The sequence below is a fragment of the Oenanthe melanoleuca genome, chromosome 2 (assembly GCF_029582105.1).
Source record: "Oenanthe melanoleuca isolate GR-GAL-2019-014 chromosome 2, OMel1.0, whole genome shotgun sequence".
Lineage (NCBI taxonomy): Eukaryota > Metazoa > Chordata > Aves > Passeriformes > Muscicapidae > Oenanthe > Oenanthe melanoleuca.
Window position 1 is genome coordinate 144,113,480 of NC_079335.1, and position 26,046 is coordinate 144,139,525.

Below are 26,046 nucleotides of genomic sequence, written 5' to 3' on the forward strand. Positions count from 1 at the left end.
ACTAGAACAGATTGCTCAAAGCCTCACCCAGCCTGGCCTTAATTCCAGAGATGGGGCAGCCACAGCTTATCTGGGCAACCTGTGCCAGGGCCTCACAATGCTGAAGTTCTTTCTAGTCTAACCCTGCCCTCTAGCAGTGTGAAGCCATTCCCTCTTGTCCCATGACTCCAGGCCTGTGTCCCCAGTCCCTCTCCAGCTCTCCAGGAGCCCCTTTAGACACTGGAAGGGGCTCTGAGGCTCCCCACAGAGCCTTCTCTTCCCCAGGCTGAACAACCACAGCTCTCAGTCAACAGCACAATTTCAGTCCTGTTAACTACCTTGCAGCAAAGCTGATCTGCAGAATCTCTCTGGTAGGTGCCTCTCCTTTACGTGCCTCCAAAACACCTTTAGTTGGGAAGATGGAAAATACTTCCATGGCGTTAGGCTTTTTCTGCTCATCTGCAGTGGAAGGGGCAAATATCAAACAAAGCCATGCAAGATCCTTTGTGTAAGTGTGTACAGCAAGTAGCACTCATGGCAATGCACCTCTTTGCTGAGCAACTAATAAATCATGTCTCACACTGTCAGAGGGTTTCTGTGCATGTGCCCAGACTCTGTTTTCATCCTCCAATCAAGAGCAGTGATCAGTGGTCTCCACATTGAAGTAATAAGGCCCTGATCCTCTTTCCTCTGGAGCCCATCTGTTATTAACAGCATTAGACTCATGCTCAAACTAAACCCATGAGGAGCTGCTGCTTCTTGTTGCCCCTCAGGACTAATTTATAAATGAGCAGAGTATGTCCCAAGAATTGTGAGGGCTGAGACACAATCTTTTGGTTAGATGTGGAGTAACTGCTAAAATCACTAGTGGTACAATAATGTCAAAAAAGGGAGAGAAAAAGCCCCCATTAGTGAGAACAAAAGCAGATCATAGATGTTTACACCCAAGATCATCACATATTTGCCCTATATTGAGTGCATGCAGTCTTAATAAAAACACTGAATAGTAAAACTCTGTAATGAGGACATCAATTGCAAAACCAGAATACCCAGCAAAGCAGCCCAGGAGCTTCTGCAGCCGCTCCGGTTATACAGGAAGACATGTTCTGTCTTGGTCTGTGCAACAAAGCAGGTCTGGAAATCAACCAAGTCACAGGAGAGCTCCAGGACTGGAACAGTGAGGTAGGCAGTCAGTGGGACCAGCTTCAAAACAGGAGAAAGGGAAAAGAAAATAAAACCCATCTCATTTTTATAGAACCTTAGTAATTCCTGCTTCAGCTGGGTCATTCTTAACCTCAACCACTGAACCAAGAATCAGTATTCTGTGTTGTGAAAGTCAATTCCCATTCTACAGCCTTGTGTGAATTAAGTTGTTGCTTGTGTTTTACTTTTTTGGGACAGGTTTTCAAACCAGACACTGTGGTCTTAATGAAGTAACATGGAGTGAACGTCCTCATTTGTTTTTAGGGTTTTCTGTGGAGCTGCAGACATTACAGCATCTCCTGGTCCCTCAGGACTGTATATGGCCCACTGTGAGTCATTCAGTTTGTGCAGATTGCCCAAGATGATGATTCAGTTTTCTCTAACTTAGATATGGTGCTTAGTGTTACACAGGTCATGCCTCAGAAATACCTGGTATGAAAAGAAAATAGAAGTGCCTGCAGTGTATTAAGATGCTGAAGGCTGGGAAGGGGATTACAGATTTCTGACTGGAAGGGATCAGTCTTTAAATGCACATGCTTTTGACCACACTGCAGGAGCTCAGTGGACTCAGGAGCCTTTCCAGAAGCCCTTGGGTGCTGCAGGAGGCAGTGCCTGGTGACTCAGGCATGGTTTGCTCCCTGAGCCAGCCCTGACTCTGTCTCAGAGTCATCCTGTGATTGAGCATGTGGCCCTTTGAGTGGCACCTGGGCTGCCATGCAGAGAGCTGGGGTAGCAGCACCTGGGTGTGACCCCAACCTGCACAGCCCATCTGGGACTCTCCTGCAGTCTCAGCAGAGAGCAACCCCAAAGCCACTTTCTTTACCTGGATGGCCCCATTTACTCTAGAGGTGCCTGTAATTCAAGGTTGAGTAAATCCTAATCCAAGTCAGAGATGCTGCTGAAACAGCTCTTTCCCAGGGCCCAGAGATCCTGCTCTGACCTTACCTGGGTCGTGTAGTTACTGTGCTCAATGACCAGATTTTGATTAAACTTCAGCTTTCTCTCTCCACTCTCCAGCTGGAGCACTTGGCATCCAGGAAGCAGCTGGGTCTCTGGCAAATGTTGATACCTAAGTAACTCCAGAGTTGTGTGGAATGACACTTTCACCTGTGGGAAGAGGAATTCCCATGACTATCACATAAGACAACACTGTGTGCAGGAAATCCAAAGTACACATTGCACAAAGGCCCAGACACACATTTTCCTATTGGAACCCAAAGGTGTCATGCCAGCAGCCAAATTCCCACTGGAACAAAGCAATACAATTAAAGAAAAAAACCCCAGCTATTTCCTATGAATCTAGTACAGGGAGATGGATTGTAAAAGTGAACAGCTGATCTCTGAACCACAGGAGAGAAACAGTCTCTAGCAAGCTGAAGGTTTTGACTTCTCAGGGTAAAAATACCATGTTCCCACAGCTGTCTTAGACATGTAAATCCTCTTTCTTCCCACACATGCAGAACTGAGATGTGTGTGTCTCCATGTCAAAATGAACACAGCAAAATGAGAAGCAGGCTTCAAAAATGCAACAGTTACTCATTCTTTGCAGGTTACCTAATTCTCCACTCTGGACTTTGTTTCCTTTAATGCAATTTCTACACCCAAAACTAATCAAATTTTCCTCTCCTTGCAGTGCCTACATCTAATTTAAGGAAATGAGGGAAGACTGCAGTCATTGGAAATATTTTCATTTGTCCAACATATATATGGCTATTGATTTGAGTGGGCTCCAAACCCACAGGGTTTACTGCAGGAGTTTACAGCACATCAAAGTTGATGGGAAAAGCACATCAGGAACAGAAAAAGATTACCTGCAGAAAAATTATCTGCATCTGCAAAATATCAGGCAAAATGGTAGTAATTAGTACTTACTAATACACCACCATTTCCCCTAAAACTGGGAGATTTCTATGCTGGTTGTGTTTTTCTCTATTCTGGCACAGGAATATTATTTTTGAGCCTACCAGCATGTTTTGCTGTGGATAAAGTACATGTTGCAGTTGTTGTTCCCTTTCATCCTTCTTGCTGTGGGATGTTTTGGTGCTCTTCTTGGGATCTGCACTGGAGAGGCTGAAGGGCATAGAGGGTGTAGACAGGAAGAGCCTGAAGTACAGAGGAACCTTGGTACAATTCATGACTTTCAAACTCTGAGTAATTACTGAATCTGTCAAAACCTGGGGGAGAAATGATTCAGAACTGGTCAGTTTTAACTCCCTGGAGAGGTTTGTGTTGTTCTGTCTGGTCATGGAGCACCAGCAGGGAGCTGAAGGATTTTACCCCAAAGCAACCCAGTATTTTCTACCCATGTTATTCAACAATTCTTGAGTGAAAAACCAAAATAAAAGTAACATAATTAAGTTTTTGAATGTCAAGGGTCACAGCAACTGAAGTGACTCATTTTACTTTTGGATCTTTATGTCCTGAAAATCAGAACTTATCTTTCTACTTATGAACTCCCCTACAATGAAAGAAAAAAATTGAATAAAGCATGCATTGTCTGAGCTCAGATTTTCTTATTTCTGGCTAACAAATACTTGTACCGCTTTTTTTTGTTCCCTATCTTATTATATACAATATAGAAAATGAGGCTACTGTTGATTAAGATGCATTTTCAAAGCCATGTGCACACAGCTCTGAATTCTCCCAGCAGCACAGCAATACAAGCAGCAATACAAATACAACAGTGTGGGACATACTTACTCTATAAAAAGGCCTTGCAGGAAGGAGATCACTCGCCACTGCATGGAACACCATTCCTCTGTCGTGATCTGTCTCCACTTCTAACCTGAGTGTAAAGAAGCAGGGCTGGTCACAGCCCTGGCCCAGGCTGTCCCATTGCATGGGGGTGCCAGCTGTGAGCACCATGGCACTTACAGGGGATGCCTCAGGACAGCCTCCACGTGCACTTGGAGTGGTGGAGCTTCGTAGCCCTGGCTGCGCCGCACCTTGTTGGGCACCATCCTTGCAAACTGACAGCAGCATGGAAACAGAAATCATGTGGGAAATGGTGAAATGGTGGCACTACACCTGAAATGCTGCTTTGAGCCTGAAAAGCTGTCAGCCAAAATAGGATTCTGCTTGGCAATGTAGTGTCTGTTTGTAAGACATGATGGAGCAGCAGAGGCCAAGCAGTAGCTGGACTCTGAATGGCTGTGGGTGATACTGATGCAGGGAAGGTTTAGATTAGACATTAATAATAAGAAATTCTTCACTCTGAGGGTGGTAAGGCCCTGGCACAGGCTGCCCAGAGAAGCTGTGGATGACCCATCCCTGGAAGCATTCAAGACCAGGTTGGATGGAGTGTGGAGCAACATTTTCTGGTTAAAGATATCACTGCTCAGGGAAGGGTAGTGGAGCTAGATGATCTTTTCCAACTCATAACATTCCAGGACTCTATTATCTACATTTCTTTCTTCAGGCATAAGGATTATTAGGGTTATTTTTTATTGAACATTGTATTATCATTTATTCAGGTTACCTTGCACCTTTGCAACAATTAATGTCAGAAAATCTGCTGAGCCATTCATAAAACACTGTTCAAGCCTCACATCAATAGTTGTTGAAGAGGAAGTTTCCCAGAGGAGAGATATGCTGTCCAAATTCACACAGGAAGGTGGATGCAAAGCCAGGAACAGGACTCAGCACTCCTGAGCCTCACTTCCATTGTTAACTATTGTTATCAATAAAACCTGATGTTGTGATAGCATTTCAAACCCTGGGCTTTTGTCTGGGGTCTGCTGCCCTAGACAATGCAAGAAGATGGTGACATTCCCACCCCAGAATGCTTCCAAGCTCAAAGAGAAATGCAACAGATGCACAACCCTGGTTAAGGAAGGATGTAGAGGATAGCAGGAACAGGACTGTTTACACAGACTGGCCAGGTAGCAGCAGCCTGCAGATAAATTACAGGAAAGGAAACGCTATTTCCCAGTTACCTTTGGCCTTGCTGTGACAGCCAGTTTACCTTGTCGTCCAGGCTCATGAAGCCCAGCACCACCCCTTCACATCGCTGCTCAGCCTCGGAGTCCGGGAGGACGGGCGGGGTGAAGGAGATGTAAACGTCGCTGCTGCCACCTGCTGGGATCACCTGCGGCCGGGAGAGAGCGTTCAGTGCAGGGACCTGCCAGGGATTGCACAAGAACCCTCGGGACTCAGCTGCCAAAACTGAGTTGCACAAGCAGCATGAAATCCCCCAGGCACGGGCTCAGGCTTGCACGAAAATGCCAACATGTGACAGCAAAACTGACAATTACTTCAACTGCAAATATCACTGTGGCCACTGTTTAGCATCAACAGAGTTTAAGCACAGTCACAGACCAACTCTCTAAGTCCACAAACACACAAACATGTGTTTGTTTTAAAAATACCCAGCTCTGCCCACGCTTACTCCCTGGCTACCTCGTGATTATTCCACAACTTAAGTATATATGAAACATTTTTTGAAGAGTTACAAGTGTGAACTAAGAATATTTTACAGTTCAGTACAGCACAGTGGCTATTTTTTGATTTTACATGACAGCAGGGAATGTAATCACATGCACTAGCCAGCTGCAGTGGATTTTCTGGGATTTACAGGTTGAATGGATTCTGCTTTCTTTAGGTGAATTATGCAGGTTATGATTAAATCCTGATATTGCTGCAGGCTACACACCACAAAAGTTGCTTCCAAAGTGAGACACTTGTTTGTCTGACCTTTCTCAGCCTCAGCCACCTCAGGGCTGACTGCAGTTTCATTTCTGTCATAATTTCTTTTTTATATAATCTTTAGCTCATTTTAACTTGTAACTGAAACCCTTTGGCAAAAAAAAATTTGAAAAATAAAATTGGCACACTGGTGTTTTGAGCAACTGTGTCACTCATAGCTACATCTTCCCAATGCTGTCTTTATGATCCTCCTAAGGGATTGTGACACTGTGACCTGTGTGAAGCACTGTGGGTGACAACGGTTTATCCAAGTGCTGTCTACAGAGTACCCCTTTCCCAGCAGCCTGATTTCCAGCTCTGCATGTTTCCACATTTCACCATGCCAACCCAAGTCACTGCTCGGATGTAGACAGGACATTTTCTGTTGACCTTGAAAACTCTTCTCGTGACCATCTCCAAAGCCTTCCAGCCTGATGTTTCACTGTTTGGCAGAATCTACCTCAAACCAAACTCAAAGCTACCACTTTCTCCTTCCATGTCTCCTTTGCCCTGCAGAAAATGTGCTAAATCTAAGCCCAAAGAAAATGTAAGAGCTTACTATCTGCCTTGGAGCAATGGAGTAGGGGCTGTCTGCAGGCACCCCCACATGAGGTCGCATAAGTACAGAGACAATTTTCTCTCCTGTAGACTCCTGACTGCTGATTTCTGTCTTTTTGCTGTCAGAACCTGGAAGCTGCAGAGACACAGGGGTGGGGAATGGTTAACACTGTTACACTGCAAGGGAGGAATGTGAGTGATGTGCACAGGGAACTGCTGCACTAGTCAGGAAGCATGACCAGCTCCACTTTCTTTCTGGCACAAGGGTTGGACACGTGGATGTGTCCTCTACATTAATTTTCTCATCCACAGAATAGCTCTCCTGAAACTGCTCCTGAATTCCTTGGAAGATGTGCATGCTTGGGTCCTGTTCTACCCAGAGAAGCACCCAACCATGACACCTCTGGTCCATTATACAAACCAGCTCTCTGGGGCAGTACTGTTCCCTTTGTGCAAAAGAAAGGTTAGAGCTGTGTTCCAAACAACTGTGCATGCTGAGCTGAAGCAGAAAAAAAGTGATTTTAGTATCTTTTCTGTGAAGCTTTTGCCAGAGAAATAGACAATATCCTGTGAGATACCTTCTCCCTGTCACTCCCAGCCCCTCAAGACAGTAAATTGCCCCATTATAATCAAACTTCACGTGCAATAGATGTTACCATATTCTAACAGAACCAATCTAATTTTAGCTCTGGGATAAATACCTCCATATCATTAGCTGCAATTTGAAATTTGCAGGGTAGATTCTGCTCCCTGATTACAGCACATGTTGACACCAAAAAGCACCCATGAGAAAAGCAGAACCAAATAAAAGAGTTTTAGTTATTTTAATTCTTTCATGTAATAACGACAATAGTTCATCAGTGACAGTATTTTAAATAGTATTTCTTTAGCTTTTTAAACACTTTTAAGGAGAGCTAATTCCTTATAGCTCACTCTGGAAACAGATTTCTGATCCCCATAGCCACCTACCCATGTATTGCATGTTTGACTGGGAGAGGAGCTGACATTTCTTTTAACAATCCAGCTCTTAGTTACAAGTTCTATCTCCTGTTATTGTTTTCAACCTTTCATGCCAAAAAACCATTCATGTATCTCAGCAGCAGTATAAGAAACAGCCACAGCTGACCTCATCCGTGGTTTCCAAAGCTGGATAAATGCTTCCACAGGGAATGGCAGTTGGATCCAGCTTTAACACGACCTCTGACTCTGAGGTGCTACCACTTGATGCAGCCTCATTTCCAGCCATGGCTGCAGGAGGAAAAGGGTATCCAAAGAGCACCAACAGGTCCACCAGCTTGTCATCATCTGGCTCTTGGTTGTAAATTTCCAAGTCCAGGCGGATGTCTGAATGGGAAAGGAAAAACAGGCCATTACTTCTAGTCAGTGAGAGGACTCATGGCTTGGTACACTTGGTAGCTGTGTTGGGTTGATGTGGCCAGAAATGTGAATTCTGTCACCATCTGTTGCAGTTGGGTGGGGCAGTGACCCTGATCTCCTGGCACATATTATTTGCTAATGGGCCATCTTTAAACCAGCTGGGCAATCATCTTTATCTTCCCACAGCCCATCCTCCCTCCAGGAAGATATCATCTGCTGCTGGCCCATTGAGTCCCAGTGCATGACTGATAAAATTCCATCATCCCACTGGGAGATGTTCCAGCCAGGGGAGGAGCCAAGCCTTTCCTACCCAGATAAAAACTGAGATTTTGGACACCAAGGTACCATCTTTTCAGTGGATTCCAGAAGAACACTGGACCTTTCCACATCATCCCTGGACCTTCAGAGGAAACTGCTTCTCCAGGAGCACTGCTGCAGCTGAACCACATCTGCCATTGCAGGAGGATGCAGCCACCATTGAATGGGACTGTGCCAACACCCTGACTGACTGACGGGTGTCAGCTTGGATTCTGACTCTGGCAGGGTTTGGGATTGTTCTTTGTAATACTGTATTTCTATTTTAATTTTCCTAGTAAAGAACTGTTATTCCTAATTCCCATATCTTTGCCTGAGAGCCCCTTAATTTCAAAACTATAATGGTGATTTGGAGGGAGGGGGTTTACATCCTCCATTTCAAAGAGAAGCTTCTGCCTTTATTGGCAGACACCTGTCCTTCCAACCAGGACAGTACCAGAATATCAAGTAACAAATTTGTGTTTGGCAACTGAATTTGCATTAGGTTTCCCATGTTTGCTGTAAACTCAAATTATTTAAGAGCTTGCTATAGTCTGGCCACTTTCTATGTCCTAAACTATAATAAAAATAAATTATGAGCATTTTGCTTAAACAAATGGATTTAGTATAATTTTTTTAAAAAAGGTGATTGACTTTGCTCTGAAAAGCTTACAGTTTCACTCAAGTGCTAAAAAGCCTAAAAAGAAAAGCCAGGTGATGCCAGTAAAAAGCAGGTAGCACATCTGATTGACCAGGCTTAGTGTTGGGAGAAATTAAAAAAAAACAGGATGGAAAATCTTGAATTCCCACCATTTCTATGAGGGAAAATCCAGCTACACCAATATGAGATGTGCTATTGTGTAGTAGGAACACATTGAGTCACTCTCTTTTGCACTATTTTTACTGAAAACATTTTCATTAGGAAACAAGTATGCCTGTTAATTAACATGTTAATGGATCTTTCTACTTTTATTTCTATAAGGAACACAATGAAAGCATCAATGTTTGCTGTACAAAAGCCATCCTTACCAAAGGGAGTAGGATTGTTGAGCTGGACCCTCCGAAGCACAGGGGACCCTCCTGAGACTTGAGTGCCAAACCTGCACAGGGAACCTTGCTGTCAGTGCGTGCAGAGGACTGAAGTGTCTGAAATCACTGAAGAGTTGTTTAACAGTGAAACCAACCTGGCTGCACTGGAGTGGCTCTCAGGTAAGGCATGGCCTACATTGTGAAGTACAATATTGGTTTATTTTATCTGTCTCTTTTCTTTTTTCCCCAGTTTTTTCAATTGTCTCAGACATTTCAGTGTAACCACGTGCAGTGCTGGGGTTCCCCAAAAACCACCCTTACCCCTCATCCCGAGGTGCAGATGCCCTTTGCTGTATGAGAGGGTTTAAACCTTCCCCTGCTACTATTGACCTCAGGGCTGCATTTCTCCTTGTCCAGGTAAAGGACCAGGAAGAAATGAGCTGTGGATGATGAGAATTGCCACCATGTGCCAGTTGCCATCTCCACAGAGTCAGATGAGGCTGCAATGGGTGAAATTCTACAACTCTAAGCCCAGAACAGAGACAGCTGGCAAACTTCAGCAATCTTGCACACAGATTATTTCCTAATTGTGTTGGCAGAGAAAAATGTGTTGATGTTCCAGAAGCAGATACTGTACTTTGACCACCATTTTGCTGACTTTCTCATTATATCACAAGATGGAACAGGTGTGTGTATGTGTTGGCTGAAGTCCATTGGTATTTAGTTCTCTGATTTGCATCACAGTATTTTGCACTATACCTGATAATGGGTGGCTCTGGTTGTGGCCCTGTCACCTGCAGGAAGATTGGACAGCCTTTCACAGACATTTGCATAGGAATTAATTCAGGTTGTAAGTCTCCCACCTATTAAAATGAAATTAGAATCAAGATAACACCTTAGTTCTCTATGTTATAATGTGTTTTAAAAAAGACTGGACGTGGCACTCTGTGCCATGGTTTAGTTGAGGTGTTAGTGCATGGGTTACACTCAATGATGTTGAATGTCTCTTCCCACCTAGTGGTTCTGTGTGATTCTCTGTGAAACTGATTGGATTTTCAAATATTTTTGACTAGTTTCCTTTGACAGCCTCTAATTCATATGCTAATAACAACTCTTCTCAGCAGGAAAATGCAATACCTCATGCATTTATCAGCTTCCCTGCTGCTTTTCTACACAACACAACCTAGGTATTGGTAGAGCAGAGCAGTGCACTGGCCAGCTCCCAAACAGATGTTATAAATCAAAACTACTCCAGTCATTTTCAAGGCACATGAAAACCTCCCAATGAATAAACACGTCCCCCTAAAACCAAACAATTGTTCTGTACATATAGTTGGAGGTTGTATAGCCAGATCCTCCCTGAATTTTTACAGAATAAAAAACTGAAAGGGATCTGGGAAATACAATTGTTGCAAAATCTGCCATGGTAAAAGTGAAACCCCACCTACCTTACAGACAAGGTTATCCTGGTACTCTCCCCACATGTTGTTGTAAGCTGCTATTTCTATGGTGAGCTGCTGGAAAGCTTCCAGAGTTCCTGTGGAAGGCTGGATATAGAAAGCTGCTCCCTTCCCCTGAGACAGCAATGCTGCTGTAAATGCTGAAGGAGCATAGCAAAGAAGCATTTCAGTAATTTTGAGGAAATGGAATAGTCTTTCAAAGACTACATGGTTTTAGTTGCCTTTTATCTGCTTAACCTCACTGAGTTAGAAACCCTGGGATCGTTTACACACTTCACATCTATACCACTTTACTCAAGCTCCCTTCTGCAGTGAGTCTTACTGTTTTTCAGAGTTAGTGCTTGCCCATAATATTCTACAGCAAGACAGCCCTTCCAACAACCTGATCCCCTGATCCAGGACTCCTTAGGATATGCAAGGCACTAACTGGTTACATGAAAAAACACTTTCAACTTGAGAAAAACAGGCTGGGATTTGTGTTGACTGTTTCTTGTTCCATTAGCAGTTGCCTGTATACCTCTGTGTCCTCTTCCATGCAAAGAATTAATTACAAAGAGCAAAGCCTTTCCACATTCTGAGTCACCTAGGTCTGCATGCAATCTGTCAGAACAGCATTCTTCTAATCTTAAGCACGAATTCAACAGCTGAAAAGCTCTGTCTGTGGAACAGATACCAAACTCTATGGCAAGGTACCAATATGTGCAAGTTTTATTTTGGATACAGAAGACACATCCACACTTCACAGTTTTTTGCTCCCATTTCCTCCCTCCCTCAGTCTCCCGTGGCTCTAAATATTATAATTTTTCAGTACAACACATCAGAAATGACAGATGGGCTGTGCTGTAACTTTCCACAGTGGGGAGGGTATGGTAAAGGGTTTGAGGGAGAAAAGCCTGCTGCACTGGTCCTGGGAACCTGTGCAGGAGAGAAAGAGCCAAACGTTCTGCATGCTATCCATCTCATGTACTTGGGAGTGAACTGTCACCAGAATCACCAACTTTGTTTCATACTGTTGTTTGCAAGAAAAACATGAAGAAGAGAGAGAAAGAAAGGGAGGAATTAAGAGAAAAAAGCAGAAAGGCAAGAGAAAGATTGACCTAATGCTTATACAAGGTGGGCTTTCAAACTCTGAAATGAACTGAGGAACTAAGTAATTTTACAGTTTGGACTTCACCAAATACTCCAACTGTGAAAAGATTTGCCTGACTGGCACATTTAGTACTGAATATGACAGTCAGCTGGCTTTCACCTTCTCTCCACTGAAGAGATATTTTCATACCTGACTTTACTTTCCTGGCTGCATGTTCTGTGACAGGCCCCTTTCTTTTCACCAGGTAGCTTGAAAAGCATTAAAAAAAAAAAAAAAAAATCAAACAAATCAGATTTTAGATTTAAACCAGACCTAAATTAGTATTTAAGTCATTATGCAGAACAGCAAGACTCACAGGGAGGATGCTTGCTCTGGAGGCAGCAAACAGGCACTAAAATACTCAGCTTCCAGTGTGAATGGAGCACTGATTAGGGTAGAATTTGTAAGAATCAGCTGACGCTTTACAACATCTTTGAATGCAACTTCAGACCCAAAGTCCAAGAGAAGCTCACATGGGCTTTGTGGCATTTGTCCTTCATCACTGCCAGAAAAAAGTAACAGTAGTATTAAGACATGGGTCTTATTTTCCTATGCCACAGATGATTTCAGGAGATTTAAAAATGTGCACCATGCAATGTGTTTGTTATGCACAGTGTAAAAGGACCATGCATTTCATTTTTTCACTTATACCCACATAAGGATTTATTTGGGGTCAAATTTTTATCCTATATAACATACCAGTCTACCAAATTAAAGACATATTTACTTATATGAAAAGACATAATAATGAGTATGTTCCAAAATATAGTCATAGTTCTGTGTATCAGAAAAATAAAATTAAAATCAGTCAAATATTACCTGTCAACTCCACTGCCAGAAGGTACTGAGTACGTGACATGAAGTCCCTGTACTTCTCCAGAAATGCTCAGAAAGAGGGGTTCAGCCATGTCTTCTATGCTACAGGAAAGCCTGAGGTCTTTCAGCTCACCCTGAAAAGCAAAGAATTAGGTTTCCTTCAGGTGAATGAAGCATATATCACAGAGGAAAGGCAGACTCTTCAGGGTATTTATTTTTAAAAAAGTGTGTAAACTTCTCTGGATTAAACCCAGAACAATAGAATTGTGAGAAGTTTTACTGAATTGTTTTCAGTGTGTTTTCTGCAGCATCAGAGTTCCTTAGAAGGCAGTACTGAGGTAAAAATTTGTGGCTTTGTACCTGCAGCTGTCTGTGAGCTTATATCTGCTCCATTACTGATTTCTGACATAATCCCTATACTCTAAGTATTGAATCATAGAATCATTTAGGTTGGAAAAGACTTCTAAAATGCTTCAGTCCAAACATTAATCCAACACTGCCAAGGCCACCACTAAACCATGTTCCCAAGTGCCACAGATACATAATTTTAAGTACTAACTCTGGTAGTACTGAACACCTACTTTCAAGCAAATAAATGAAACCTAAGTCTCCAGTGACTGTAATGGGAACTAAGATGATAGTCTATATAGTCCTATAGACCATATCTGTAGGAAGATCCTGTATTTAATTGCATTAGCTCAGCTGTTTGAATGCCCTTGTAAAATCTTTTTCTGAATTCCTGGAGTTTGTAAGCTCTGCTCCTGTATTTTGTTCCAGTCAGCCCCTTTTAAGTTTTCAAATATCAAAATGTTATGAGCCTAACTGCATTCAGAAACCCAAATATCCATTATGTATGTGACTCTGTTCTGTATCTTTCCAGATAATCCAAAGTGAGGATCTGTATGCTCCAAGAAGAGTGATAAGCATTAAGAGCAATTGTACAGACTTCAAGAAAGGAAGAAAACAGCAACAGCAGAGATATAAAGAGGCAGGGCAGAAATTACACACCAAGTGCACTTCTTTAATTCTTGCCTTAAACTGTGGTATCTCTAAAGCAAAACCATTTCAGAGATATTGTATGGGAAAAAGAGCACATGGTTTTGTACATAGAATTCCTTCCTTTTGCCAGATGGATGTGAGATGAAAAAGCCAGCATTGCTGTTTTATAAAAGTGCATCCATTGTAAACTTACCACAGTGTTAGCTGACAGCTCTATGCAGAATTCCTTCTCTTCATGTGGACCTAAGGTGCCACTGGCAGGGGACACCACGACAGAGCAGGAAGCTGCCTGGCTTCCAGTGAGCTGCCAAACAGAAAGGACATTCAGCTCATGCTGATTCCCTCACACTGTCTCTTCTAAAAAGACCAAGCTATTCTCAGGCTTAGCACACTTTCAGGCAGCAGCACCTACAGCTTGTCAAGACTGGCTTTACAATTCCCCATGGATGATAAGTCCCTCATGCCTACATTCACTCCAAGTAACTTAGCTGCCCAGCTGAGGCTGCTGGGCTGGGAGCAGTCACTGTCATCCCTCTAAGACCTCAAGCCTTTCCAGAGTGGAGCCAATCTATCTAATAGCAGAGCAGGATCCCAGATGTGCCCCACCTCTCTCCACTACAGAGGTGGGGGAGAGACAGTCCTGGTGCTGGCACCTTCCCTAAGTGACCAGCATGGAATGTACCAAGGGCTTCCACTTATTTATTCACACATCAACACCACATATCAGGAAAGTGCTCTACATATCCCTCCTAGGCTCGATGCTCCAAAGGGTTTTCCTGTAGATTCTATACCATCCACATGCTCTGTTTGGATCCCTTGGGCACCTAGGGACATCTTGGATGGCACTGAGTGCTTTACTGAGTGCTCAGTAGGTAACTGAGCTGAACCCTGGATGTCAGAGTAGATCTGAATGACCAAGGCACTGACAAATTTCCATTGAGTGAAAAGAGAGTTCAGACCACAGCTTAAATACTAAATGTAGGGCTCCTACTCTGTAACCTGAATCCCAGTTAGAATGTGAAATTTAAGCAGAATTCAGACACAATTCAAAAGCACCATAATTTCTTTGCTTTACTAAATTAAGTGCAAACCCTAAACTGCCAGGACTCTTATGGCTTTACATCCTACATCTGCTCACTCATTTTCCCAGGGATCCACAGACAGTAGAAACATATTAACATCAACTGGTAGTTAATCTTTTCATAAAGGTTGGTCTAAAGCTGAAGTTCTGCTCCCAAGCCAGTAAACAGCAATGACTACTCAAAATATACATCACAAAAGCTTTCAAGAATAGTCACTATTTGCACTCCTATAGAGATTGAAATTTCCATCCCTGCTGTATGCTTCACCCACTAGAAGAGCATTTACCTTTCCCCATAAGTATTTTGCTGGCAGCAGTGTCTGGTTAAAAAGTTTACTGGTTGCTTTAACAGGAACTCCATTATAAATTTCAGTGAATACTAGATGACTAGATATCAGGCACACTTGGGGGGTCTGAACTTCAACAAAAACAGGAAGATGACTGGAAATAAACACACAGATGGTCTATTGTTATTGTTAATGAAACGTGCTAGACATAAAACAGCATGCTGGGAAGAATGATGTTTATGTTTATTTAGCAATATTAGAAATTTGATAGTTCATTGATAGGTTACACAATCCCACTCGGAGTTCATATTTTTGTTGTAGGAGCGAAAACTACCTGAAGTGAAAACCAGATGTGACTCTCAGGAAAAACAAAACAAATGCAGCTTTTCCTCCTTACCTTCCTTCTCCATTTTCTACCTCCAGCTCCAGCACTGTCTGGAGACGCTGGCACTGCAATGATGTGAACTGAACTGAAACTCTGCATAGACCCAAAGGAGGTATTTCTCCAGCTGATGGCTGGATGGTGAAGCTAGATACCTAGCAGAGGAGAGAGGGAACAGAAATTTTTTTGACATGTGCAAAGCAAGGGTAAAATGTTGAAGGCCACACAATCTAATTAGGGCTTCCAAGTGTCTCATTTTTGCTCAGATGTGTCCTTTCTCTCTGCTCCTTGAGTCCCTCCTGGGTTGATGTCAGGAAGTACAGTGCAAGCTTTGTGAAAGCATGGCTGCACAAGGAGGTAGGGCTTTGCTTCTGAGAGAAGGGCTGTCAGAGCCAAGGGCACAGCAGGGTCAGCTGTGCATGGACTGACAGGGAATATGAAAGAGAAGCAACGAGCCTCAGCAGCAGCACCTGCTCCCAGGCAGCAGCAAGGTGCCACAAGTGGGAAAAGTTCTGGGGCAAAAGGGTGAGGACGGAGGGTTGGGAGAGTGGAGACAGAAAGAGCATCAGTGAGGAGTGGGAGCTCAGATTCTCATCCAAGATGCTGATGTGGGGGTGTGGAGGAATGTTCAGCAGTCTCAGCTCTACTAAAGCCTTAAACTCGTACTTATATGAGCAGCAGCTGAAATCACTGTCATTCAGAAATACTCCATATCTCTTTGAATCAGGCTGGCTGGGGATTTGTAGTAAAGGGAAAAAGAGAAAAATTTTAAAGATGAAATCTCAAAAGCACTCATGCACTTATGAAACTTAGAGCAGGACTAGTTTTGTAAATCACAAAAGTTAGAACTTCTGGTAGCTGGAATGAATAATACAACTCTTAATCAAAAGAAATAAAATAGCTTAGAGGGGAATAGAGCCAGCTGTAGCAGAGACTTACCTCTTCATTCCTTTCAGCTAGAAAAACCTGGCTTTCTTGCATCCTCCACTGTGCTGGCACCTGGCTGAGATTTTTAATCTCAAAGGTTCTTGACACAGTCTCACCCTGCTTAGTCAAACCAAACCGAAGTGATGGAACATCAATACAAAGAAATGGACCCTAGGACAGCAGGAAACAGGCATCAGAATGGACACCTTTGCCAAAACTGCCTCATTAAGAAACATATATTATCTAGGATTAAAATTTGATTTCACAGAGAATATCAGAAAGCAAATGCACTGTATAATGCAGAAAAAATATGTGTGTCATGGGAATATCAACATAGACTCAATAGTCACTACAGCAAAAATAACTCCTGTTTGTAACTACTTAAGATTTCTCAAGCCATTGAGAGGCAAAAAGCTTTATTTGGATAATGACCAGGCCACACAGCTCATCCCCATGCAAGACTGAACTGTTCTTTACCTTGAAAGCAGCCTCAACATGCAGCACAACTGGCTCTGGACACAGCTCAATGTAACACTGCAGGTTACGGCTGATGACCCCAGGCTTGCTTCCAGAAATTGCCAGGACAAATTCACAGCAGTCATTCACATCTAGAAGAGAAAATATCAGGCTCCTGTCTCACATTTTTGTAAGAAACTACCTACCTCAAGTGTGTTACTGAAGCTTCTAGAATCAAATTAAGTCTCCTGCTGGCTCCAGTGGGCTGGGGATCAGGTAATTTTTCAGTTTGCATTATAGTGCTCTGTGACTGTCATAAATTGATACAACCAATTAATTTAATGTATTTCATTAATTATTGCTTGCAAGTTACAGAAACTTTACCTATGACACCGGTACAAGGTTCAACTTCCATGATCTCACAGGCCATGATTTTCTCCCATGTGTACTTGATCAATGTTCTGCTGTTGTTCCACAGCTGAAACAATTGAAATCAATGAGACAATTAATACACTTTAAGCTTTCACAGTAACAAGTCAATTTGCTACGAGCACTGATACACTGCAAACTAGGTTTTGTGAGTCATCATTAGTCTCCTTCACATAGGTGAAGGTGTTCCCTCAAACCTGAAGAAAACCATTAACAATTTATTCCAAGAACATTATCACAGTTGAGACTCTTAAACTTTCCCACCATTTTTCAAAAATGTAACAGAATTTCTAAACATAAACTGAAAATCTTTTGAGTGCAGCTTGTTGTTTTTTTTTTTTTTTTTTTTTTTTTTGCTAAAGGCTCTGTTTGTGAGTAACATGCAAACCCTTAAAATGTTTGGTCTGCTCTTCAGATCTAGTCAAAACATTTCTTAATTACAGCAAATAGCTGTTTGTCTGAAGCACAATTATCTCTAAGCACAGTTCAAATTCTTATCTTTTTAAGATTAAAAAAACCAGTTGGAAACTGCAAAGGATGTTGTTATATCATTAGGAAATGAATTAATTACCTCTATCACATATGTAGCTATACTGAATTGCTGGGAAGTATGAAATGGGTGCCTTAAATTGAAACAAAGTAAGTTATAGGAAGAGAAATCATAAAACCAAATGCTGATTAGCAGGATCTCTAAAAAAAAAAGGGAAAACAATTAACTGGGAAATGTCTTCCTGCCCTGGCTCTTGTGAACAGATCTGTTTTTCCCAAGTGAGTCTAAGATCAAAAGGATCCTGATCTGTAGTGAAGGGGATGCTGTGTGAGGGGACAACTGCAGCAGCATTCTGTCCCAGAACGGGCAAAGAGAAATTACCACAACCTGCAGGAAAGAATAACATCTAGTCAGCTGCAGCATGTGTGATTTTTGTAGTTCTTCTGTGCTTCCTGTAGTTCTGTGCATGAACAGCGCCTCAATTATGAACTAACTGAATCATCCATTGACTATTCCTCCCAGCTGGAAAACTTTCACACTAAAGGAGTGACAAAGTGATAAGCAACAGGTTAGTGACCCAGAAAAACACTGAGAAGGGTCAAACTCTGTAGTATCAAACTGGAGAGATGAAGAAGGAACAAAGGCTGCTGCCTGGAGTGTAGGGCTGAGCAGGTTGGGAAGGGCATTTCAGTGCAGACCCTCCTGGAGTCATGGCTCCTTTAAAAACATTTCAGAAAAACTAAACACTGCCTGTCTGATATCTTCTAACAACACCTATGACATCTAGTGACACAAACCACATGACAACACTGAAGTCAAAAGCACACAAACCTTAAATGTTTTCTTGACATTTACACCAATGAAGTTTTCTCCAGGGACAATAATGGCATATGGTTCCAGAAGAAGATGAAATGGTTCTGTTGAGCCTTTAACTTCTATTTCCAGTGCTATTACATCCTCTAGTCTGCATTCTGGAATGTTTTGAAGCATCCCCTCTTCTACTAAACTTTGGAGGAAATATGGTAGAATCATTAAGTATGTTAAACTGGTGTTAACATTATACTTCATTATACTTTAAGGTATTCTAGTTGTCCCAGTCTGTCCATGAACAAGTAAGTCACATACTGCTGTGACAAAGAGTAATAACAGGAAACCCTGGAAAATAAGCAGACAAAATGAGAGTATTATCTTTTTCCAGGAGAGGAAAAGCTAGGGCCAGGAATGTGTCTGGGCATGGGGGAGGATATCAGAGATGCTTTTTGTACCACAACCACTTGTGCAGATAATATTCTTTATACTTGTCAATCCATCATCACCAGAAAGAAGAAAAACCCCAGTAACTTAATGTAATAGCACAGATAAATTGTGGCTACATATCTTAGTGGGAAATGTTTCTCAGCTTACCAAGGTGATTCTGGGATGTTCCTCAGTACCATCTGAATCACACTGTGATAACTCTTCAGCTGCACAGATAAAGGAGAAAAAGATTTTAGTGTAAAGTAAAAGATCAAAAGAAGATAAAAAAAAGATGGAAAAGTGGTTTTCATGTAAAGGATAAATGATCATCATCAGAGTACTAAGCTCTGATAAACAATATTCAAACTCTGGAGTTACTAAAAGAAAACATGTTTGACTGCAAAACATTAAGCCAGATTCTGACCTCATGGTGTATGGTTCCAAGAGAAATACTCATTTTTGACATGCCTGTTATTATTTCCCCTGTACATTGCATACTACACACAAGCATCTGCAAAGGCTCCCCAAATTGAGCTCAGTACTGCTGTACTAATTGAGAAGTTTTGTCTAACTGCTCCAGAGTATTCAGCTTAATTGACCTTCAATCTGATCTTGAGTAAGAAAAATGGCTTTTCCATCATGGGAAGAGAATGCCTTCTGTATTCTAATGGACGGGGGGGGGGGAAAGAAAGAAACACAGAAGCAGCTCTTAAATCTGAAGGGCTATGAAAAGCTTCATTTGTTTGTAGACAGAAACTAATTTTGACATAAATTTTAATTCAATATATATTCTACGAACTAATTATTTTTAAAAGCCAGGTAATTTCTCTTCCATACATATTTGAGGTATTTCTTATGTCTGTCAATCAACACAGCATAGGACATTCCCATTCTTGGGCTTTTTTTGGATCAGGTTTCTCTAAATACAGTGAGCTTATGCTCCTTATTTACAGAGACAGGGGAGCAGAAACTGAGAGAACAGTCTCTGAGACAACTGCATTCCAACATCCTTGCACCCCTCTTTACCCACAGCTGCACACAGCATTTTTCTGCCAAAGGCTCCTACTATCCCCTTAATTCACCACTCAGCTGTTCACTCGACCCATTTTAGGCCAAAAAAGCTACAGCTGGAAACAGTTTAAATAATCAGTGTTTGTTAACCAACTTATTTAGGCTGGAGTAGGTACAAGGCACACCCCCAAAGGGAGGGGGAAGGGTCAGGAGCTGGTGGAGGAGCTGCTAGAGGGGTGAGGGTGGTAAATTCACCAGCCAGCACAGCTGCAGCATGAGGATGTGTCCACAATTTCAGTGGAAAATTAATTGTGTCCAGTCAAAAATTACATGAGATCAGAAACTGTCTCACATTTTGCAGTCAAAACATGTTTTCTTTCAGTAACTTTCTACGTTTTGAACACTGTTTATCAGAGCATAGTACCAGCTAATTAAATTTAATTTAGAAAAGTTGCACAGCAAGGATTTTATGACTTGAATAAAAATACACAGCTGGAGTTTTTAGATAGGAAGGAATCACAAGCCATACCTCCTGTGGAGTGTAAGTGAGAATAAACTCATGATCTGCATAGGGAAGCAAAACACCCTGCTCAGGATTTAGGGAGAAGGCTGACTCTGGGTCTTGATCATGTTTGACCTCTGTAAAGTCTGCAGTTTCTTTTGGTATAAATGGTTTCAGATTAGGCTTTGTTATCTGCCAGAAGAAGGGAAGTTCTATATGGCTGCAAAGAAATTAATAAACAACTGAAAAGCTATGATTAAAGATCAGGTATTTTTAAGTAAATTATATTAAGAAAATGTACAGATCCCTTTTCCAGGTAGGAAATTCCCCTCTTTACAGCTTACAAGGGTTTGACATACTAGTTTTTGTGAGCCACAAAGCTGTTGAGGTGGCATAGAGTCAGAATATAGAAATCATACAAAGTACATGCTAATATATGAAAGTAAATTCTATAAATGTGTAAGATATCTTAGCACTTTCTTGCCTTACTTGACTTGTCATGTAATCCAGCTTTTAGAAACTCTACAACTCTTCTTTCAAAGATCTGGGATGAACAGGATGATTCTTGCTGACACCAGTGCATTTGCCTTGGATCACTGCTGATGACCTACATCCCACTCTGAATTTAATCCAAATGCAAGATGTGGTCTTTAACATGTCAACAAACACAATGGCTCCAGCTAAAATTATAGCCATGGCTCTGCCCCACTCTCTGCAATCCAGAAAAGGTTGCTTAACTAGGTTGTTTCAGCAGAAGTGTATTCCATGGAATGTCTTTATGGGTTTGAGAATCTTGCTCATGCTGACCTCAAAAATTCTGCCTTAGTAAAAAGGAGGAAGGGCACTGGAATTTGAAAGCATCACTAATAAAACTGAACATTTACAATTTCTTGTATCACTTTCTATAGCAGAAAGGTTTCTCCTTCCTGCTTCTATGGAGTTTACTCTCAGCCTGCCCAGCTTTGTTTTACACAAATGCAGACACTAGATTTGCATGGACTGCTGTGGTGATTATAGCACAGAGAAAATGTGGAAACTGGCACAGTCACATCCTTTGCCAGTTTACAATATTCAATCACACTTTCTTTACCCAAACACCAGCCTGTTCTGGCATTATGCATGTGTGATTTCCAGGCCACAGAATAAACTGTCAGATATTCACTGCTTGCAAACAGCAATCTACATTAATGGTCCTAAAGCCAGCACTGACCTTCTCACTGCTTTGATGGTCTGTAGCCTCTATCTGCTGCAATCATGCATGAGTGTATTTCTGTTAAAGTCTGACTGATTCTGATAAAAATCAGGACACCACTATGTTCAGTATGGTGAAATTGTCCATAAGGACACATTCATTGACTTCAAATTGAATTTATATTTAAATCTGCAAGGACATAACAGTAGGAACCATGTGAGAGTTTTAATGTGAGTTAATTACATTGGGCTCCCATTTTAATCCAGTGGACTCCAGGATGTATTATGACTTTTCTATGGGAGATGTTTACAGTCAGAATTGTATCCTTGGAAGCAACTATTCCCTGCACTATGAAAGGAAAAGAGTGCTTCTCTCAGTTGCATAACTATATATAGCAGACATTTAAAGTCAGATAAATCTCACCTGGATCACCCTTCAAGTATTTCCTGCAATCATGTATATTTAGGAATTTTATTTAGATTTACCTCTATTGAAGCAAATATATTGACCTTGGCTAATGGTTGCCATAATGCTTGAACAATGTACAACATTCCTTGAACCTTAATTACCAAACAATGAGCAAAAAGAAGCAAAAATTTATCAAGGTTTCTCCAGCTTGAGAGAGCAGAGTATGACAAATGAGACCCCTACAGTATGCCCACACTGCAGAGCATTACTCTAACAGCAGCTACCTACGTGGAGTTCTTTATAACCAGTATCTTCTCCTTCGTGGTGTGTGGGTTTTGGGGCTCGAATCGTATGAGATGTTGTGCTGTTGCATCTGTGACTTCACCCAGCTGAGCTTTGCTTTCTCCCCCCGTGACAAACAAAAGCTCCAGAGCAATCAGCTCTCCAACCCCTAGAAGAAATAGTTAAGTATTGCTGTTTATCATCTTTTAACATAGTTCATATCAATAGCAAATGTCATTAGTGGCCATCATTGATTATATCTGTTTTTTCCTCAAGTTTCAGAACTCCAATGTGTTAATTGTACAATATTTTCCTGTATTAACATGTATTCATGTATTGACAGAGACCTGTTCATGAATTTCACAGATAGGGACTTCAGGGCCACAGCTTCAGCTCACTCACATCAGCATGGTTTCACTGAAACTATGAGCAGGGTGTTTACAGTGGTTGACAATGTGGCTCACAGATGTTTTGGGCAGCATATTAAAATTAAAATAAGCAGCAAATGAAGTATAAAAAAAATCCAAAGTAAATACGTGTGATAAATTGGTTTAAAAGACAACCAAGCCTCATGTTATAGCACTCACAGTTATATTATAGTATAACCACCAACATTTACAAGAATTTGAACTGGTTTCATTAGCTAATCCAAAGATTGCCTACCTCTCCTGAACACCTTTATCTAAGATGTGCCCAAATGTTCACTTCTGCCCTGTTACACCTCAGGATTCATAGTTTGTCAAGTTATCTTATTGACAGAAAAGTAAGAGATGAGTTGCACCTGACAACTGCATTTCTTTTCTGCAACGTGGTGACAGTTTGTACTTGGATTTTTGCCTACTAAAGGTTAAGAGCTCAGTGTTTTCTGAATCCAATGTATTCCATGCCTGGGAAGGAGCAGTAACAATAATACAAAAAAAAAAAAACATGCCAGCAGGGGACACAGTATTTGCTTAATCCAATGACACAAAATGTTACCATCACTTCCCACCAACGATCACCACTCACATTATCTGAGTATCTACAGAATTAGAAAGGTGCTAAAAACAAACCTGTGACTGTAACATAACTGATTGGATAATTGTCACACAAAATGGTGAATGTATGCTGTGAGGCTTCTGGTGAAGAAGGGAAAAACAGTACCTGAAAGAGAGAAGGTAAATAGCAAGGTCTGTAACTGATTTCTCTCCCCTAAGTAACACATTTCAATTTGCAAATATTCCCTGAAGGACAGTTTTAATGATTAGTAATTAAAAGTAACACTTGCAAGAAACAGAGTCAGTTTTTGCTCACATAAACCCAAACTTGCATGGTCCAGCCAGGTCTTCTAAAATGATCTTGCTTATTAATTTATTTGGTGAAGTAAAAACCCTTTTTGTAGCAATTGGCACTAACCTCTACTGTTGCATTCTGCCCTGGAGCTAGTTCCAAAACAGCAGGCTGGACTGCAAAAGGATCCTGGATCACAAAATCAGCAGTGGCAGCCACCTAAGGTATTAAAACAAAAAAACAAACAAACAAAAAAAAAAAAACAAAACAAAACAAAACAAAACAAAACAAAACATAAAAACCCAACAAAATAATAAAAAAAAAAAAAATTAATAAATTAAATTGATTAGGTTGCTGTGTTTAAAAATTTACCTGAAACAGGCAATATAATAGAACATCACTGTTCTACCTCTTGCCATACATTTTTTTCACACATCTCAAAAGAGCATGGATCATAAATATGGCTTAATTAAAAAACAAACAAATGCTCCCTGCTTTACAATGACCTTGGTGAAAGCTGGAGGGAAAGTGCAGTCTCTGAAGACAAATGACTGTCAGAAGCCCTAATACTCATGTTCACAGCAGAACAGCTCTGCTGCAGAGAGAGGCTCTGTCTGTTTCTCCATGCTTAACACTTATTGAGTGGGAACTGCAAAGTCTCTGGAGGGGCAACTTGGCCCATCTGCTCTTTCTCCAGCACCAAAAATGCCAGTCTATCTATCCCATTTTATATCCTTTGTCCATCCCAATCAGGCCCTGGTTTGTGATGGGGGCTACAGAGCAAGATTGGATTGGATTGGATTGCTGTGACTACAGCTGCAGCAAGGTCAGTAAGGGATGTTTTTGTTAAGGAGGGAGAGGAAATTACATCAAGCAATGCTAGAGCTTCTATTTGCTTCAAGTGCAAGGTTAAAGTTCAAGCCAGTTTTCCTCCCCCTCATCCACACCTGAGTTTACCTCTCCCCTGAGCAAGACAACCCCTTCCACAGGAAAACCAGAGCAGAAGAAGAAGGTACAGCCATCCAGGGAGATTGGTCTTCAGGATAAAGGTGAATTCCTGAAGGAATGGCACAATGCAGATGTCTCCAGCAAGGCCCTATGACTTCTGTACTAATACACCATGACTGGCTCAAAGGGCCCTCACACAGGGCACCCACACCATGCTGGGTCAAGTATTCCTCTTCTAATCACTCACCCCAGGATCAGGAGCTGGCCAGGCTTTCTCTGGCACTATGGAGAAATTCCCAGTCCTAACTCCCTCATTTCTGCACAAAACTGCTGTTGTTTTTATTCCTCCAACAAGGCAGAAACCACAGTCTATATTGTCAGGCACTGCAAGGAGTGAAAAAAAAAATAAAATCAGACTCCAGAGAGAGTGAAGGCTGCTGATTAAATAACTCTTTACAGACATTACTGCATGAGACCACGCCAGGTTTTGCAATCCTAAACCTCCTCAAATTCTTTCCATTTCAAAGTTGGACAGTGTTGAGATGTGTATCTCTACATTCACCTTACAGTTTAATAATGTAAGATGATCTTTCCTCCTTAAAGATTATTAAACGATAAAAAGTAAGGTGATTTTTTTAGAAAAGCTCAGTAAAACAGGGAAGGTGAATTTACAAAAAATCAAAGCAAATTTTTGCAAAAGTGATCCTGTTTATTATAGTTGAGCTTAGATATCTGAGAGGTGCAGGTATTCCATATCCATATATCATTAATTTCACATTCCATTAACATTATTGAATAGCATAAAATAGTTAAAATTAAATCACCATTCCATAATATTTAGCATTAGTAATTAAAATTGGGAGTTCAGGAATCAACAAAACACAAATCTAGGAATGTGGCCCCTACTCACTCCTCTAATGTAGTGAAAAAAACCCCTAAGATGGCAAGAACAAATAAGGAAAAATCCAATAGGATTACATATTAATAACTAATAAATCTATGATAAGTGAAAATGAGATAGGTATCAAAATGCAGAAACTGCACTGCCAATTTTTTCCACATTTGTTTCGTGACACAAAATTGAAGACAATTAAATAAGAAAAAACAAGTCTGCATAACTTTAGAGAAATTTAGTATTTGGACACTACTAACATGTTAATACTGGAAGTGATACTTTAGCTTGGATTGGGATGACAAAAGGTTCTGATAGTTGACTCTCCACTAATATATGATCTTCATACTCTCCCAGATATTCAGGAGTAAACTGGACTATATACTGGCATGCCATCCCAGGAGCAATCATTCCTCCCTTTCCTGGATATTTTCCTTGGGGAAAAAAAAAAAAAAAAGCAGAATTATTTAAAAAAAATAAAATTAAAACCTCCCTAAATTGGCAGTAGTATTTATGATCACATCTTCCTCTGGAAAGGTGCCTGTAAACTCCCCCCATTTATTGCCTAAGTGAAGTTGATAAAAAGGGATGAGCATAAGAGGCAGTGCAATCTGGGAATGTGCACATGTTCCAAGGATCTCAAAGATTGCTTTGTCTGAAATATACTCCTCATAAACACAGAAAACAGTGAGCAGAAACTTAAGAGACATTACCCAGTTTTGCTTTA

General features: G+C 41.3%; 1 protein-coding gene across 1 annotated transcript in view; it reads right to left on the reverse strand.

The window, feature by feature from the left end:
* Positions 1-26,046, reverse strand: part of DLEC1 (DLEC1 cilia and flagella associated protein) — a 33,882-nt gene that overhangs the window by 2,233 nt on the left and 5,603 nt on the right. Inside the window, exons 9-37 of the mRNA XM_056485158.1 lie at positions 25,580-25,753; positions 24,675-24,811; positions 23,606-23,698; positions 23,263-23,353; positions 22,217-22,379; positions 20,356-20,548; positions 18,984-19,042; positions 18,411-18,585; positions 17,045-17,138; positions 16,682-16,812; positions 16,217-16,375; positions 15,293-15,432; positions 14,896-15,049; positions 13,721-13,831; positions 12,532-12,662; positions 12,029-12,214; positions 11,863-11,921; positions 10,572-10,723; positions 9,883-9,986; positions 9,124-9,194; positions 7,550-7,767; positions 6,425-6,559; positions 5,147-5,269; positions 4,057-4,151; positions 3,883-3,967; positions 3,147-3,356; positions 2,128-2,289; positions 1,029-1,182; positions 318-438 (exon numbers count right to left, since the gene is read on the reverse strand). Coding sequence (XP_056341133.1) covers positions 318-438; positions 1,029-1,182; positions 2,128-2,289; positions 3,147-3,356; positions 3,883-3,967; positions 4,057-4,151; positions 5,147-5,269; positions 6,425-6,559; positions 7,550-7,767; positions 9,124-9,194; positions 9,883-9,986; positions 10,572-10,723; positions 11,863-11,921; positions 12,029-12,214; positions 12,532-12,662; positions 13,721-13,831; positions 14,896-15,049; positions 15,293-15,432; positions 16,217-16,375; positions 16,682-16,812; positions 17,045-17,138; positions 18,411-18,585; positions 18,984-19,042; positions 20,356-20,548; positions 22,217-22,379; positions 23,263-23,353; positions 23,606-23,698; positions 24,675-24,811; positions 25,580-25,753 — 3,880 coding nt within the window. The remainder of the gene's footprint in view (positions 1-317; positions 439-1,028; positions 1,183-2,127; positions 2,290-3,146; positions 3,357-3,882; positions 3,968-4,056; positions 4,152-5,146; positions 5,270-6,424; positions 6,560-7,549; positions 7,768-9,123; positions 9,195-9,882; positions 9,987-10,571; positions 10,724-11,862; positions 11,922-12,028; positions 12,215-12,531; positions 12,663-13,720; positions 13,832-14,895; positions 15,050-15,292; positions 15,433-16,216; positions 16,376-16,681; positions 16,813-17,044; positions 17,139-18,410; positions 18,586-18,983; positions 19,043-20,355; positions 20,549-22,216; positions 22,380-23,262; positions 23,354-23,605; positions 23,699-24,674; positions 24,812-25,579; positions 25,754-26,046) is intronic.